Here is an 18,467-nt window from a genome sequence, read left to right on the forward strand (position 1 = left end):
GCCAGTCAAGGATCAGATTTATCATAAACCTACATTGCATGGATATTAGTGGTGGTCCGATTAATTGAAATAATCGAAGATTGGTCGTAGTGACTAAACGACCAAGCAATCGATCATAATTTCTCATAATCGAACACAACCAATTTTGGAACACTTGTTTTCATTAATAATATTTTTCACTTGGTTGGTTTTGTCTGTTACATTTTGTAAGCACTACAAGCTCGTTTCAAGTCATGATTGAATTTATCTTAAAGGCTCCAAGAAATTTATGTTCCTAACATACTAGTCATCCTTTAAAGATGTGAAATTTTGCCAAAAGCCCCAACAGAACTACATGTTTTTTTCCTTATCTTTATGTGCAAAAACAAATTTAATAAATTACGCTAACCAATTATTTTCGATGATGAGCGGTTGTAATGAGCCAATCATCAATTATGAGATTTTAACCAATTCCCAACACTAATGGATACTCAGGTTTTTCTGGTACAGACATAATTGTTTATCAGGTGTTGTGATATAGCTGCAATATTACTGTCCAGAGGATTAAACAAGATACCCTCCCCATCCTTTGTAGTCATTATGCTGGTCAATGTTCAGAGCTATCAGTAATGGATTCACAGGTGACATGATTTTGACAAGTTGTCAGATCGAACTAAAGGATCTAGAGGTTACTCTGCCTGGACCAGCTGTCAGATTAAACACCTATTGTATCCACAGGTTTCACCCTCATGGGCCAAAGTCAGCTTAAACTGAAGGATTCACAGTTACTGTATCCAGACAAATATTCAGATCAAAATATAATCAAAAAATAATCTTACACTGTCTTGACCAGCAGGTTAGGGCATGGACGGGTAACCCGGATATCCGGGACGGGTGGGTAATGAGTTGGCCCCGGTACCCGTCTTAATACACGGTTATGAACATGTGACTAATAGTAACAATGTAATATGTTATTCTTTCATGATTAAAAGGTTGTATTGTCTTTGAAGATTTCGACATAATTACAGTCACTTCTTTTGAATATAATACATGGTTAAGATATTGAAAAACTGGAAATTTTAGCCTCCGAGCTGAAGAATATATTGCCATTTCTTACAAATTTGATGTCAAGAATTAACATGACGGGTATCCGGTTAGGGTAGGGTAATGGGGGTTGAGTACACGGTTAGAAAATTTGGACCCGTCCAAGCCCTACAGCAGGTTTCATCAAGCTGGCATTTAGAGAATGTAATGACAGGAACAACATTCTTCCACGACGTCCATCATTCCGTGTTGATTCCGGATTTAAGCTGCTCACCAGCGACCTATGCTGGTCGTTATTGGCGACCGAAAGGATCTGGCGGTGGGCTCGCTGATAGAGAAGGTGGTGTGTAATCTTCCTTCAACGGTGTTGATCGTTCGATGCAATATCAGTCACTTGATTGTCTGCCGCAGTCGGGTCCAGATTATTTACTACTGGGATTGTTGTTGAGTGTGTCAGAATAACGACACAGAGATGTAGCAATCAGCACGACTTACTTGGCATGTTGGTACCGGAGGAGGTTCACAGAGCCTTTGGCCTATTAGCAGACAAACCGAGAACGGTAAGTTTCTCACAGTGGAGAAACATTTGTTTACCTTTATAAATAATTGAAGTTTACGTTTAGGTACAAGTGACTGAAACTCACATAAAATAATCACCCCAGAGTGCAGATTCCGTGGCTGGACAATGAGAAGGTCCTGAGAGGAAGTCAGTGATTGGACAGTGAGAAAACTTTGAGTTCGTATCACAGGAGGAAGAATTTGTCCATTGCATTTTACTTAAATAATCATATAGTATACTAGATGTACTTAACTAGTTCGTTTCACAGTCCCTAAACCGTATTATTTTCCCTACTGTCTAGCCTTCCCCTCAATGCTCAAGCCCAAAATGGGGCGGTGGGGTAGCCTAAGTGGTTAAAGCGTTGGCTCGTCACGCCGAAGACCCGGGTTCGAATCCCCACGTGGGTACAATGTGTGAAGCCCATTTCTGGTGTCCCCCCGCCGTGATGTTGCTGGAATATTGCTAAAAGCGGCGTAAAACCAAAACTCAGTCAGTCAAGACCAAAATGAAGCGTGTCTACATTTCCTCAGGTTTTGAATCTCCCATCTCACTGGGGCTCCTTTTCAATTTAAAGTGAGTGAGTGAGTTAGGTTTTACGCCGCTTTTAGCAATATTCCACCAATATCACGGCGGGGAACGCAAGAAATGGGCCTCACACATTGAGCCCATGTGGGGAATCGAACCGGGGTCTTCGAAGTGACGAGCGAACGCCTAAACCACTAGGCTTATTATTTTGACTAACGGCTGTGACACCCAACTGAGCTGACTGAAGTTTCAATGGGCGTTCATTGAATCAAACGTCTTTCTCTTTTTCAAACAAATTCCAATATGCTTTATACTAAATTATCTTCTTCGCTTCATGATATTGTTTAACATAAAACTGGATTTGAAAGACTGAATCAGTTACATTTTAGGATTTCGGCCATTTTGGTGAATCTTTGACATTTGCGTTGGATAATTACCACGTTCCCGCTTTGTTTTGCATTTGATGCAAAAGATAAAAAAATAAAAATATGACGATTCTTCTTCTCAGTTCATATAATATTAAAAAGGTGAATGTAGGAAAGCAAAATAACCATAAGGATACGATCCAAGGAATGTTACAGATAATAACAAATTATCATCAATGCAAAAACTAAGAGTTATCTGCCCTTTCGTCTTTTCAGAAACTCCGTGCATTGACAAAATGGACTCCAGATAATGAAATGAACTGAAAGGTTTGACTAACTTTTACTATGCAATCTCTTTTCTACAAGTATCAAATGTAATTTGGGATTTGTTCCTAGCCGCACATCGAATTAAGATTACAATGAAATACACTTACTTTCTGATAATCTAAATTGCAACCCTTACGTCGCAAGGAGCGTGCTTGAATACGTCACGTGACCTTGTTTTCGCTGCGTCTGTGAATTTTTGTCGGTTTATTGATGTTGGATTTATTTTCAAGCTCTGGATTTCGTTATAATTTAGATGCGTGCAAATCGAGGAACAGGATGCGATCTCCCCAATCTCACCTAGATTAGTTCAACAAGTACGAAACCTTGTAGCATTTCATATGTTCAAATGGCTCCATTCCCACGTTATTCGTCATCATCATGGGCGAAACGTAATCATCACGAATTTGAGTATACGACTGCAGGGATATTATTAGGTTCTCGCATCATGTAAACTGATTGTTTTTACTTTTAATATTTAGCCTATATATCATCAGGCGACAGTTGAAAAACGAGTCATTTGTTCTGATGTATGGTCGGATTACATTGTTTTCGAATGGCGGTGTTTACACGTTATATCGAGGCGTTTTGCGTAGCACTAACGTCGTAAATAATCGGATATTAGCTTATGTTTAAGATATATTTGTCATCAATAAGTTGGTGACGACAAGCTCATGCGACTTTCGAGCAACGGATATTCTAAGCTTACGAAAACCCAGAACACACGTGGATAAGTTAATTGATACATCATCCCAGATAGCATTCGGACGTTGGCCCAACGTTGGCAATGGTTTTGCCAACATTGCCAACGTTGAGCCAACGTCCGAATGCTATCTGGGATACAACAGCAAATCTCTATTCAGTATTTTTTTTGTTAGCCCATTTCAGATATGAAAACAGTACCACCAATACAAGTGAGATCTCCAAGTAGAAGTACATCTTCTCGGTCATCAGAAGCAACTCCCACACGTAAGTGTCGTCCTGAAGTGTCAACTCTCTCTCACGTGGCTTGGTCGTTTTCTTGTAGCCAACTGACAGACCAGTCACGAGTTTTAAATTGCGTAATTTAAGCCCATACCAGTATCTTGATCTTGCAATGTAGGTCATATTGATCATTTTATATGATTCCTGTGTAATATCAGTTTTGATTTTCAATGTTTTAACTGTCAGTTGGTAAATGAAAAGTCAGATGTCAGGATTTATACTACTGGGAACACAGATCAGACTATCTCATTCTTGTGTTGCATGAGACTACTAAATTTGGAATTTGAAGGTGAAGCTTGGTAGCTTGGTAGTCTTATTCTGCTTGATACTCAAACCATGCTGTCAGAATGGTTTGTCTGTCACAGCTAGACTCATTAAATGTCACAAAATGTCTGTATAAGGAGCTAGTTTTATAGCTTATTAGACTTAAGTCGTGATTCTTCCTCACTAAAATACATATTGAATGTGGGACAATAACTGCCTATCTGTTCACATTACATTAAAAACCATTATCTTATTGTGTCTTAAGGTAGTTGGGTACAAATTGATAAAGCGCACTAGTACGCTTCTTTGTCCCCCGCCGCAACGCGAAAGGGGGACTATGTATTCAGCGGCGTCCGTCCGTCCGTCCGTCCGTCCTGATTCTTGGTAACGCGATATCTGATGAACTGTTGTACCCAATGTCTTCAAGTTTGGTGACAGCCGTAATTGGGGGATTACGCAGACACCAGTCGATTTGGGTGACCTTGACCTTATTTTCAAGGTCACCACGACACTTTGAACCCTTTCCAAACTCTTGTTAACGCTACATCTCATGGACTGTTGTACCCAATGTCTTCAAATTTGGCGACAGCCTATATTGGGGGATTACCCAGACACCAGTCAATTTGGGTGACCTTGACCTATTCGTCAAGGTCACCACGACACTTTGACCGCTTTTCAAACTTATTTAAAGCCATATCTCATAAAACATTGCACCCAATGTTTTCAGTTATGTTGACAGCCTATATTGGGTGATTATGCAGACACCAGTCATTTCTGGCATAGATATTCCATTCTTTAGTGGCTGGGGACATTGCCATATCAGTGGCAAACACTTGTTTTTGTTATATTGAACCTCAGGTTTATAAATATAAATGAATGTAAATATATTTACCATGTCAATGCAGACAACTGTACAGGGTCACCAATCAGTGTTCATAAATGGCAATCAGAACTGAAGTGAAGTATACTAAATGAAATATGTTGAAAGTATTGACCTTTGGCAACTGAAGGGCTTATAATGACCACTGAATGCTTAATGAGGCAGCATGTGCAGCTGTACAAAAACACATATATATGTATTCCTAATTTAATTGTATTGTTCACAGACTCCCCCTAAATCTTATCACATGTAGTGTGGCTCTTCTCATTTATTACTGATGTCATACATCTATTCATTCTTCATAATTTCACCTGCCATTTATTGGAACTTCAGATTGCAATCAGATCCTTAAGGATATTATGCAAACGTATTTATGCCAAAAAAGTTGACAAGCATTTATTTATTTGACACAGATAAGAATGTGAACGTCAGCGACCTGGTGTCACAGCCTCGCCCCTCTCCATCTAACAGTGACGAACATGATGGTGCTCAGAGACCAGCCTGTCACCATGTGAACACACAGGATACTGGCATTGGACTGCAAGACATTAGACTAGATGGTAGGAACATTGTAAATTGATTCATGAATGCTGTTTGATGGAATTCCAGTGCCCAAATGTAGTAAAAAAAAATTACATCATAGGCATGCTTCATATAAAATCGACCTGGATACTATACAATACCTTGGTTGTAATGTGCTAGATTTGTGCTGGATGTCACATCAAGTCATGTTAAGAAATCTAATGTGTTATGCTCATGGTTTTCTGATTTGTCACTTCCCCCGTAGGTCCTAAGCTTATATTCCATACTCTTAATGCAGCATGTTTTCCCCCTTCATTTTTATTGTTATAGGATATTTATATATCTACTCATTCTTATCAGGTGTTTTATATTTCATCATTCTACAACCCTGAATTTAATATTTTCTACCACCCATATATGCAGTTCTATTCTTTAACAACTTACCTCCAAGTTAGTATTCCTCAAAAGTCACCTTTCAATGAGGAACCCAGATCAAATACGAAAATGTCTGATGATATTTCTTGGAGACAGCTACTCGAACTTGAATAAGAAATTTGTTTGCATGTTTTTGTAAGGACGGAAACATGGGTCCCATTTAAGATTTCTGCATTTATATAGCCACAGCCATATCTGTTGTTGAGGTAATATGTGGTGTAATTTCGTATGTGTTACCAGATCATTTCCTGAACCAGTTCGAACCCAGTGTTCAGAGCAAGCTGAAGATGATAACAGCCGCACACCAGAATGCTAAGAAGTACTTGGACATTACTGTCACTGCACTCAACAACCAGAAACAGTAAGTGTGTTGTACTGGGTACACATCCTGAAGAGGTTAAGTGCCATTTTCCGCCTTATGCCCACAAATATTAGGGCAGAGGAGGGGCTGTTCCAACATATCAGTGAGTCAATAACAACAAATCATATTTGAAGAACTTATGTATCGACTATTTTGGTACAAATTAGTCATATACCTACTATCCATATATAACGTTTCGAATAAGTATTTTTCTCTGAAGCAGTAAAGAATATCATAGTCACAGGGTTACCACTAAGAAATGACATGGCCTAAACAAAGTTGAAGTCACAAATATCATTCCTGTAATCATATGTGTTCATGACATGACTAGTGCTATGCTAAGGGTGATGTAAATAATAGAATCTCCTTGTATAGGCATCTACTAAATCTCATAAAATTGGGGAGACAAATGGACCCGTAGTCTAAGGCTGCGCAATTTGTTGTAAGGTACCAGCTTAGACATGCAAGAAAACCACTAATAATTGGTTTCGAATCCGATGCATGACCATAAGTGTATCTAGGTTAGGGAGCGTTCATAATTTATAGCTGGGGGTGGGGTGGGGTAGTGGTGGTGATAATGATTTTAAGGGTGGGTCACCCATTTTGTTCATGGGAGGTATGGGGGTCATCAATTTTGTACACATCTACCATAGGGGGGGTCAGCAATTTTGTACATAAATATTATTATAAAATTCTGCTTAAAAATTATGGGACGGGAGGGGGTAATTGATTTTGTACATGACATGCAGGGGTTCACTTACATGTACAAAGTTTAGGGGGTTCACTTACTTTGTACATAAAAAGTTTAGGGGGTCACACACACATTGTACATGCTTCTCCATAGAAATCATCATCACAACGACGAGAGAGAGAGACAGAGAGAGAGAGAGAGAGAGAGAGAGAGAGAGAGAAAAATTATGAACGGTCCCTTAGTCACATTGTAAATGCCTGAGACCTGCATCGGCGAAACCGCTAAAACGACGGTTCAAGGGAGGTTACTCGCTCTCACTACATCGGGCAATGTGAACTTCAGGGGTATTGTGAATATAGTTTGATGTAACTGGAGTACTGTTAAAGCAGCGAGTGAGTGAGTTTAGTTTTACCCTGCACTCAGCAATATTCCAGCTATATGGCGGCGGTCTGTAAATAATCGAGTCTGGACCAGTGAATCCAGTGAACAACATCATGAACATCGATCTACGCAATTGAGATAGATGACACGTGTGAACCAAGTCAGGGAGCCTGTTACGACAAGCGTGGGTTACTGAAGATCACTTCTAACCCAGATCTTCAGGGTTTGTTTCCAACTCAATAACTGTAAAGTGTACTGTAATCCCCGGTTTCAGATACCTGAAGTATATGTCCGAGCAAAACAGAGAGTACCAGGTGAAGCTTGAGAACCTTGAGTCAGAGCTGAGGCGGGAGCAGGCTCTCAAGGACAAGGCAGAGCGTGACATTGATATGTGGAAAGCAGAATGCAACAAGGCTGAGGCCACCTTCAACAAAGTCAAATCACGTAAGACACAGATACAGGCTAGTTTGGCACAAATGTATGACAAATATGACGTTCTGATGTCAGAGAATCAGTCCTTGCGGAGACTAGTAGAAAACCTGTCTTCCAGCGGAGAGGAGAAACGACACAGCGTGATGCCTGCCCGTAAACCAAAGCAAGGCATACCAAGACCTGTGCCAGCAGAGGCTAAGAGTGATACAATGGTGCGTTTGCCTCCTATTGCTAAGTCAAGTCAAAGCAGATATTTTAACAAGACCAGACGGCCAGGACAGGCGTCCCTGCCACCAATTGGACAGGGGAGACTCAACCCTCTAAATGATACAGAGAAGACTGCATCTTCTACGTCCCTCCGCCAGTACCGGTCCTCAGTTAGAACACCAACCCCTTGGTATAAGGGCAGCGACAACAGCAATAACAGTGGCATTGGGGATCGTTGGTACCAATGATTTTGAGTGTCATGTACAAACCTCCGATATGACTTATCATAACAGCTCTTGGGATTATCCAGCTATGGTAATGGCATGGAACAAGTCTTTCAAATGCCTGTCATAACCCAACATAAGGTAACACTAATTAATGAGTACCAGAGCATGTACATCTTTCTCTTCCCATTTGGATACATGGTGCATCCAGTTGATATTGTTCATATCTGTCAACCAAACAATTAAACATAGTAGGTATCTTTCTCTTCCCATTTGGATACATGGTGCATCCAGTTGATATTGTTCATATCTGTCAACCAAACAATTAAACATAGTAGGTATCTTTCTCTTCCCATTTGGATACATGGTGCATCCAGTTGATATTGTTCATATCTGTCAACCAAACAATTAAACATAGTAGGTATCTTTCTCTTCCCATTTGGATACATGGTGCATCCAGTTGATATTGTTCATATCTGTCAACCAAACAATTAAACATAGTAGGTATCTTTCTCTTCCCATTTGGATACATGGTGCATCCAGTTGATATTGTTCATATCTTTCAACCAAACAATTAACCATAGTAGGTATCTTTCTCTTCCCATTTGGATACATGGTGCATCCAGTTGATATTGTTCATATATGTCAACCAAACAATTATACATAGTAGGTATCTTTCTCTTCCCATTTGGATACATGGTGCATCCAGTTGATATTGTTCATATCTGTCAACCAAACAATTAAACATAGTAGGTATTATTCCAAAGATAGATAACAAAATCAGCTCACTTTTTATTTAGCTTTTCCAAATACTTGAATTAAGCTGTTTTCATGCTTGTTGAGAACTGACTGCAAGATATCCGAAGAGTGGAGACTAACAATTGTTTGCGGAAAACGTTTTGGGAATGGTTTCTATCTGTATTCAAACTAATGAGGATAAGGAACCTTGTTATGTTATATGTGCATTTGAAAATAGATGATATGGTATAGATTACATGCCTCATATTGATATTTTGTTGATCCCACTTAGTAACAATGCTTGGTTACATTGCGATAAACTCCATGCAGTACATGCTCAAAACGCTAACAGTCAATATTGCTGAAGAGATGAGTTCTAAGTCTTCCTCTAAAAAGTTCACATGGTTCAATCACTCTGTTCTATGGCGAGTGCATTCCAAAAAATTGCTGCTACAAAAGCAGAAAGATCTGATTCCAAATGTTTTCAGTTTGTTTGGGGTAACTTCAGACTGTAGCTTGGTGCCGAGCCCAATACTTAGTGTATGATGTGTTGGCATCAGTGGTGTAGGCTGAGAAAACCTAATTACACCAATTTCCCCCCATAATTGGACCTCTTCGGTTGTGTGCACGTTTCCTTTGAAAGGAGTGATGGACATCAAGAAATGTGTGTTGAGGATAACATCTAAGCGTATTCAACATCTTCAATTGCCCCTTTCAGGGTGTCCATCAACAAACATGGGAGCAACCAGTTATCGCCATCTGTTGATTGTGTTTGCAGGTCGATGACGTCATCTGTGATACGTGACTCGTATATAACGGTACATATATGTTGATTTGACAACTGGAACATATAGGCCACGCCCACTATTTCCTGACCCGCCTTATAAGAGGATGGACAGAACTTTTATTGCAACCCTGCCCTTAACTAAGTCACTTTGCTGCAAATCCGCCAAAATGGTGTGCACACTTTGATGCAAATCCACCAAATGATGTGCGCATTTGCTGTAAATGCGCTAAAAAGATGTGAGCTCTTTTCTTTGCTGCACATCCGATGTAAGGTGCGCGCAAAACCTTCTAAAATGGGTATGCATATTTTGCTGGCGTGTTCTGTGCGCGTAGATCCGCAGAATGGTGTGCACATAGGTTGGTCCCTTTCTACCTCCATAAAAGCAAAAACATAGAAGTTAATTTTCATTTGACTAAAGTTGCCCTCCATATATCATATTCTGGTAGGGGCGGTGAGGTAGCCTAGTGGTTAAAACGTTTGCTCGTCACGCCCAAGACCCGGGTTCGATTCCCCACATGTGTACATTGTGTAAAGCCCATTTGTGGTGTCCCCCGCCGCTTTATAGCTGGAATATTGCTAAAAGCGGCGTAAAACCTCACTCACTCATATTCTTGTATTGATCTGCTGTTACGCAATGCTGTTACTGTTTCATTTTTTTAAAAAATTGGGATGTTCTTAGCTGGACTGTAATGTCATTTTCATTTAACATTAATGGACTCTGTTTTTAAATATAGGAGTGTTTATTGATTCAGATGAGGGAAAAAAACATTTTATAATTGTTATGAACCATTAAATGTGCTTGTTGCAAACGTATGAATTTACACTTTCGCAGATCGGATTCTTCACAGCTTCCCGATCTAACATATGGCTTCATTTGGTTGTATTTGAATAAAATAATCACCAGTGGTGTTGCTGACTGATCACCTAACAACTATTAGCAGAACATTCAATAACTAACTGCAGTAATGAACGATTTTTATTTGTGGCTACTCAGAGCTGTTAGCTGTTCCATAGTGTTTTCATTATTGTCCTGGGCCTAGAGTTTCGAAACGTTCGTAGCCCTAAGAATTGTTAACTTTGATCGTAGCCAAGCCCTAAGAATTGTTAACTTTGATCGTAGCCAATATGTTAAGAATGGGCTCAAGAAGTTAGTAGGGCTCCAAACGTTTCGAAAATATAGGCCCTGAATCGGGAACCAAACTCACACACAACCGTGCCCTATGTACATGGAATGTGCAACAGGATTTGCTTCCTAAAATACGCAATCTAAACTACGAGTACGTTTGCACCGTGCCGCAACAGTATTTGTGATGTTTTGGGTCGAAGGTAGTGTATCACGAGATCACAATGCATGCACTTTGCGATACGGGTTTGGATCAGGGTCCTAATGGAATCACTATGGAACAGCTCTGTGACGCGTCAAGTCAATAATGCATGAGTTATATATAGTGAGTTATATAGTTCAAGTGTTGTAATGAAATTCTTCAAAGGCATTTAGAAGTTGGTGTAATGATACAAGTCAAATGTTTTGGATAACAACTGTTTCTCACGAAAGGTGGGTGAACAAGAGGCAAGAACTAGCCCAGAAACGTCGTGAGAAACAAATAAGTTGTTATCCATAACAAGGTTTTGTTAGACTTAGTATAGCAGTGTAACGAATAATACTGAGCCTATGTTTACTTAGACTGATCCAGGCCCTCCAAGGAAAATGGCGTTGTAGCTCACGTGACGTCATCAGGGACGACTGGCTTTTTCTCCGCGGCATTGCCCTTTGTTCATTTCGTTGAAAACTTTTTTTTACTACCCCATCGCAATTCGGGCAAATATCATGCAAATATCGGTTGTATGATTGACATTTTAAATGCTAATTTCGTTGAAATTGTGACCCGGTTATACAATTTACTTCGTGGATCTATCGTTTGTGATATTTCAACTAGACTGATTCAAAACTACGGTAAAGTTTTTGTTTAGTAGTCAGTATATTTCGTAGTGAAAGTCTTCGGTCTTAGATCCTCTAGTGCTAGTTCTAAATGCTCTAGTTGTCTCATAATATCTCATACTGTCAGTCTCAGATCCTCTAGTGCTTGTTCTATATACATTTGTGGTAGCCTCACAGTGTTTCTGAATGGTCGTCTTAGACCCTGTAGCGGTCTCATACAATATCGTTGTGGCAGCCTTTGGTCCATCCAGTGCTTGTACTATGTGCTTTAATGGTGGTGGTCTCATGCTGTTCATAGAGCGGTCTTGGATCCTCTAGTGCTAGTTGTATAGTCTTTATTGATGGCATCACGCTATTTCGTAGCGGCTGTGTTAGACCCTCTAGTGCTTGTTCTATATACATTTGTGGTGGCCTCTCACTATTTCGTAACGGTAGTCCTAGACACTCGTGTGGTCTCATACGATTTCGTTGTGACATCCTTTGGTCCTCCAGTGCATGTGCTTTTATTTATAATGGCGGTCTTAGATCGTCTGGTGCTAGTTATGTATGCTTTAGTTCTAGCCTTTTATTTCTGTTTCTTTCATGGTGGTGTGAGGCAGTGTTGTAGTGGCAGTCCAAGATAGCGCGGTGGTGGTCTCATACAAGTTCGTCGTGGTCGTCCCAGAACGTCTAGTAGTGGTCTCATCATCAGATGTAGGAGTGGTAGTCCTTTTAGTGGTAGTGTCGACATCAGAGGCAGTTTCGGGTTCGTCAGTTCTATATGATTTAGTCTCATCAACTGATCTGGGGGTTGTAGGCTTGTCAGTTGAAATGGAGCTCGGAGTGCGACTTTTAGGCTCTTCAGTCGTGGTGGTGTCAACGTTACTTGAACCTGTAAAGGAACTAGGATTGTCAAGAGGAGATGGAAAGTGATCAATATGTTGGTAGTATAGATACTGTCAGAAACGCCGCATTAGGTATTACATCAATATGTACTCACCTAGGGGCAGACATAATGACACTGAAGTCACACGTATACACATCTCCATTGTCTGGCATGGGCGGCCGCCACACGGATGGTCCGCTCCCTGGATAAGAACAGCGTGACATTATAATACATGTATTCGTACACTTTTCGTTTTGAGGGGTACAACGACACAAATACATATAAAATGCCAGCGCCCAAGAATAATCTTTGTCGATTATGGCAGAAACAATATTCCTCGTAAATGGCAACATGGTAGTGATAATTGTATGATCAGTGATAACACCTGGTGTTCGTGAAAAGAGTGAGCATGTCCGGCCACTCATGCAATCAGTGTTTGTTACTTGTTTGACGTCACACAACAGTACTGCCAAGCAATGGTGGTCTTTGAATAATCGAGCCTTACATACATACATACATACTTACATCACTCAATCACTCAATCACTCAATCACTCACTCACTCACTCACTCACTCACTCACTCATATATTTATTTAACAGTGTTTCGGGGACATCTGGTTGAAATTTGCATTAGTCGTTGAACGTCAGATGACCATAGAGTTTGTTAGATTATTGGCCAAAAGCGCCCTCCTGTCGATTATGCCAATATGCATGAAAAGTCAAATTCATTAATATCGCATGAGTTTTAGTTGTACGCCGCTTTTAGCATTAGTCCATCACGGCGGGGGATTCTCACATTGTACCAATGTTAGGTCTCCAGTTTGAGAGGCACTTCGACTACCGTCGTTCTGATGAAAAGGATTGGTCGACCAGATAGACTGCTGTCATTAACGTTACATGTCGATATCGTGATAGTGACTGTGAAACACTCGTGCCACTGTCCCCCGCCGAGATATTGCTGGAAAATTGCTAAAGCGGCGTAAAATCCTACTCAAGCGCTCACTCACTAAGTATAGACAATATACATGATAGGTATTGTAATATAGTATTATGGCGTAAAGGTTTAGCACCTTATCCAGTACTATCCACCCTTAGATCATAATTAGAGAATTACAAAGTCTTGGTTACGGCTAGTGAATAAGTGACTGGAGTGTGGTTTTACGTCGCTTTTAGCTATATTCTATCAATATCACGTTGAAGGGCACCAGAAATGGGTTTCAGCCATTGTATCAATGTGCGGAATCGAACCTGGGTCCTCGGCTTGACAAGCGAATGCTTCAACCACTAGGCTGTCTCAATGTTCCAACTGTGAAGTCAGAAGAATATTGTTGTCTTGAGACATAATAATAATGTTTAATTCAAGATAGCCGAAACTGGAAAGGCTTCCTTGCATTTTGGTGTATATTCAGATATGTGTTTGGGGAAGTGTGGCTAGGACCATGCGCTGGAAATGAAGGTTTATTCTTTGATCAATAAACCCAACGGTGTAAAGATATTGATGATCAGGTTTATCAACAGGAGTACAGGCACTAAAATACTTCCTTTCTTCAGTAAATGATGTGAATGGTGGGTGCTACCGGTAAAGCAGGACATGTGTACCCTTTTCATGAACCACTGGTTAGGTAAATATGCCAAACACTCAAGAAATGTACTAATTACCTTTGTATTAAGAACAAGTAACTTAAGTAGAACATACCGGCCATTTAAATGAATACACGTGTACTAAAAAAAAGAAGAAGAAAGGTACATTTATATGTGCTACTTTATGTCACAAACATTCCCATATAGAACAAAGTGTGTTGCTGGTGGATAAATCTTGTTAATGGAGGTAATGTGCGTACACCAAAACAGGATTAGACATTGAGGTGCGCTTGTGGCACCCTCCACAGTCAACAGTAGCATGATGGGGTCACCTTTCACAGGGAGTGGCCATCTGTATTGGCGTTTGTTGACGCGTATGACCGCTCTCTCGTTCACAACAGCAAGTCTCATTGTTGTACCAACATGGCTGCCCAGCACTTCAACGTACGTTCTGGGATTGACGTCTCAAAGCACGAAGATTTCTTCAAAGAGCATCCAATCAGTGTGTGATGAAGTCAGGTGATCTCGATGGCCACACCATGACGTCAACACGTCTGCAGGTACAACGTAGACTTTCATTACGGTCTATCTGTGTCAGAATCGGCCTAACATGGGAACGTTTGGCACGGACATGGCCACAGGACCCAGAAACAGTGCATTACTGGTTGACGTTGCGGTCGGTAAACGATTACGCAAATGACGAAGCCGAATTTGATTATCTTCGTCACGTGCCGTCACACGTGGCCGTCCTGACTTGGGGCGGTCAGATGTTGTAACCGTTTGATGCACACGTGTTCTCGGGTTGTGAATTGTCCACCTTCCGCATCTCATGGCACGTGCTACAGTCACACCAGCCTAGGACATGCCAATTGCACGCTCACGTTCAAGATTTGTAAGGCGTGGCATGAAAATTCTTTATCTCCCAAGGATTGTTAACATGTTCAAATCCCCAGAAAGTTCTGCACTCGTGTTGGTTGTTAAGGTCACGAAATTATGGTCACGTGGCCTCGGGGCAGCGTTTTCACTAAAGAGCGTGCTTCATGCACTCCGCGTTGGTCACCACACTTAAAATGAGCGGTTGCGTCAGGTTAAATCTGGCCATTATGGTAGTCGCCCATAGTAACTACCTTCTACTGACCATTTTCAAAATAATTAATTTCTCCAAGTGTGAAGTTTCTGTTTTGTTCCAAATATATATATATATATATACCAGAATACATATATATATATATATACACCATATATATATATATATATATATATATCTATATATATATATGTATATATCTGTGTGTGTATGTACTTTTGTAAATTTAAAACATTGATATGATGAGTTGGCAATGGGTAACTGTAAGCCATACGTCACTGTAACGTGTACGGTGGGTCGGTAGCCTCTTGACGCAATTAACACTTCACCGTATCCCATGTGCCTAGATCGATGCTCATGATGTTGATCACAGGATTGTCTGATCCAGACTCGATTATTTACAGACCTCCGCCATATAGCTGGAATATTGCTGAGTGCGGAGTTGAACAACAAACACATACGAAAAGATGATAGCATGCGTAATCGTGATGTACGATTCAGTTGTTGACGAGACAGTACCAAGAGGGTAGAACGTCGCCTTTGTCGGAACAAAGTTTAACATTGATGAAGGTTACATAATACTTACAATACGGACGGTGTCCAAGGTCCCATATACCCATTCCTGTCCCGGTCTACAGCCGCTCCCCCTACCAGTAGCCTTCAGCTGACAGACCCCAGTCTGAGTTTGCCAGCAATATGTGGAGCAAGGCTTCACGTAGACACACATGGCGTTGCACTGCCCTTCCGTGTCCAGTACCGCGGTGAGGATCTCGCCCCCCTGGTCCACAGGTTCTTGAGTGGCAGACCGACTTTCCAGTGGGGTGGTCATAGTTTCTCGAGTGGCAGACCGACTTTCCTGTGGGGTGGTCACAGTTTCTCGTGTGGTAGACCAACTTTCCTGTGGGGGGGTCACAGGTTCTTGAGTGGTAGGCCAATTTCCCCGTGGGGAGGTCACAGGTTCTTGAGTGGTAGACCAACTTTCCTGTGGGGTGGTCACAGGTTCTTGAGTGTTAGACCGATTTCCCTGTGGGGAGGTTCCAGGTTCTTGAGTGGTAGACCGATTTCCCTGTGGGGAGGTCACAGGTTCTTGAGTGGTAGACCGATTTCCCTGTGGGGAGGTCACAGGTTCTTGAGTGGTAGGCAGACTTCCCTGTGGGGTGGTCACATAAGTTTCATTCTGCAACCCTGTCGTATGGCCATGCGACGCCGTATCAACAGCAAGGACCATAGTCATTGCAAATAGGAACCAAGATGACATGATGTCTTTCAGCATTGTCCCTCGCAAAGTTCACCAGGGGATATGTTTAGTTCAATGAGTTCGAACCCTTGTTATGGTATATAAGATCGTCGCATTACACATCACATGGTACGGCAGTTGCTGTTAGTTTTCTCCAGTCCTCCAAAACTGAACGCTTGAAGGGACTGTTGCGTATTTCAAGTAGATCCTCATCAGTCATGTGACAACACCTAGTTAAATCTTGCTGGCTCTTCTAATATTAAAAAGGGCCTTTGTATTAAAATATCCACAAAAACTTTCTCATTATTGATAATTACTCCGTAAGCCAATAGTCCTTAAAACGTGTCGTATTGATTGAGAAACATATGCTGAAGCTGCAACTTTTTTGACTATAATAATCTACTTAATATTTGATACCCTGACACCAATTAGATGAACCCATTGTACAGCTCCTCGTGTGTGAAACTAAGAATATGTCAATTAGGTCTAACTACTGAGGGGGAAACAACTATTGCGATAGCGATAGTCTATTGCGACAAACTATTGCGATAGCGATAGTCTATTGCGACAAACTATTGCAATACTATTTTCCCCCTTGAATTGTCTCATTTCAAGTCATTTCCCAAATGAATGTATAGTTCATATGAAATAAAAACAAATTAAGACGTTTCAGTCTCTTTTTAAACTGACAAGAAACCTAGAAACCCAGATCTAGTAAACAGCCATGTTTGTTTAAGAGGTATCAGGGGCGGATAACTCTAACTCAAAATGAACGAAGCTGGTACTTCCTGTATTTGGCGCTGAGCATTTATTATCAGAAGTCAATAATTATTACCTAACTATCGATAGTCACACATACTATCGATGCATCGATAGCTTTTTTCGTTTCTACTATCGATTAATTGCTATTGGAGACTCAACAATTGCAATCCATCGATAGTTCGATGCATCGTTACAGCCCTAAAATTGTCAATAAATATTCCTACACACTATACAGTAATCAATATAAGACGCGGCAATTCACAGGACAGTTGCGTCCCTTGGACACGTTCAGAAACGGTTCATTGTTCGAATCCTCATTCACCCTGATTACTATTTTGTATATGGTTTGCCTGCACCACACTCGTGTCCGTCCTTCCAAGTGGTCAACATAGAGGACCAAGTGGAACAGTATCAGTAGGTCTTCCTACGTGAGTGGCGGTGGGGTACTCTAGTGGTTATAGTACAAATACGTGAGTGTGCTCAATACCGCTTTGAACTGCATTCAAGTATTTTACGACGTTTCAGCTCACGGTTGAAGAGTGAGTGAGTGAGTTCCTTTTTACGCCGCTTTTAGCAATATTCCAGCAATATCACGGCAGGGGACACCGGAAATGGGCTTCACACATTGTACCCATGTGGGGAATCGAACCCGGGTCTTCGGCGTGACAAGAGAACGCGTTAACCACTAGACTACCCCACCGCCCCTGACCTGAGGTGAGGTGATGTGAAATAGGGTTTAACGTCGTACTTAAGACTATTTCGCTCATATGACGACGTGCATGCGTGTGTATGTATGTGTGGCTGCTTGTACTAGCCCAGACTTAAGCTGGTTTTATAGTGCTAGCTCACTGATATACCATGCCGCAGTGAAGCATGAATACCCCACTCAGACACATTATACTGACTTCGAGCCGACCAGTCCTTGTTGTACCCATTAATGCCGAGCGGTAGGCAGGCAAGTACCATATTTTAACGTCTTTTGGTATGACGCGGCCGGGGACCGAACCTTCGACCTTCCGCTCTCTGGGCGGACGCTCTAACCACTACACCATGGAGGCGGTGTTGTTGCCGCCTGAACATACAACCAAGCAGAAATTAAACAACCAACCAATCCAGTGGTAACTAGCATAAAGTATAAAACTGGTGCTCTGGCGTCACGACATGTATAACGACATCATATATACTACTAGTATTCGTTTATACACTGACACACTCACTCATTCATGCACGCACGCACGCACGCACGCACGCACGCAAAATACTTACATCATCCGATCACTTATTATTTTCTCC

At 41.2% G+C, this 18,467-nt stretch overlaps 2 protein-coding genes across 4 annotated transcripts; one reads left to right on the top strand and one right to left on the bottom strand.

The window, feature by feature from the left end:
* Window positions 1-2,951: 2,951 nt before the first annotated feature.
* LOC124285003 lies at window positions 2,952-9,171 on the top strand. Its single transcript, XM_046721147.1, has 5 exons — window positions 2,952-3,113; window positions 3,675-3,765; window positions 5,338-5,484; window positions 6,122-6,242; window positions 7,589-9,171. Exons 2-5 carry the CDS (start codon window positions 3,687-3,689, stop codon window positions 8,199-8,201), a joined length of 960 nt encoding a protein of 319 aa, XP_046577103.1. The 5' UTR covers window positions 2,952-3,113; window positions 3,675-3,686; the 3' UTR covers window positions 8,202-9,171.
* Window positions 9,172-10,798: 1,627 nt separating this feature from the next.
* LOC124285012 (endochitinase 2-like) lies at window positions 10,799-16,448 on the bottom strand. Of its 3 annotated transcripts, none has more exons than XM_046721170.1 (4): window positions 15,762-16,448; window positions 12,621-12,708; window positions 12,162-12,512; window positions 10,799-12,011 (listed from the first exon to the last, which is right to left on the bottom strand). In XM_046721170.1, exons 1-3 carry the CDS (start codon window positions 16,446-16,448, stop codon window positions 12,199-12,201), a joined length of 1,089 nt encoding a protein of 362 aa, XP_046577126.1. In that variant the 3' UTR covers window positions 10,799-12,011; window positions 12,162-12,198. The 3 variants fall into 3 exon arrangements, with proteins under 3 accessions (XP_046577126.1, XP_046577121.1, XP_046577114.1); XM_046721165.1 differs by having other exon boundaries at window positions 10,799-12,004; window positions 12,155-12,512; XM_046721158.1 differs by having other exon boundaries at window positions 10,799-12,512.
* Between the last annotated feature and the right edge of the window lie 2,019 nt (window positions 16,449-18,467).

Source organism: Haliotis rubra, unplaced genomic scaffold (genome assembly GCF_003918875.1).
Source record: "Haliotis rubra isolate DU_JTF1 unplaced genomic scaffold, ASM391887v1 Scf11, whole genome shotgun sequence".
Classification (NCBI taxonomy): domain Eukaryota; kingdom Metazoa; phylum Mollusca; class Gastropoda; order Lepetellida; family Haliotidae; genus Haliotis; species Haliotis rubra.

Coding starts and splice junctions, on each gene's coding strand:
- LOC124285012 (XM_046721170.1), bottom strand. CDS start 16,448: ATGCTGAAAGACATCATGTCATCTTGGTTCCTATTTGCAATGACTATG. Junction 12,709..15,761: donor CCTTGGACACCGTCCGTATT/GTAAGTATTATG, acceptor GTTCTTATCCAG/GGAGCGGACCATCCGTGTGG. Junction 12,513..12,620: donor GTCATTATGTCTGCCCCTAG/GTGAGTACATAT, acceptor GTTCCTTTACAG/GTTCAAGTAACGTTGACACC.
- LOC124285003 (XM_046721147.1), top strand. CDS start 3,687: ATGAAAACAGTACCACCAATACAAGTGAGATCTCCAAGTAGAAGTACA. Junction 3,766..5,337: donor ATCAGAAGCAACTCCCACAC/GTAAGTGTCGTC, acceptor TATTTGACACAG/ATAAGAATGTGAACGTCAGC. Junction 6,243..7,588: donor GCACTCAACAACCAGAAACA/GTAAGTGTGTTG, acceptor CCCCGGTTTCAG/ATACCTGAAGTATATGTCCG.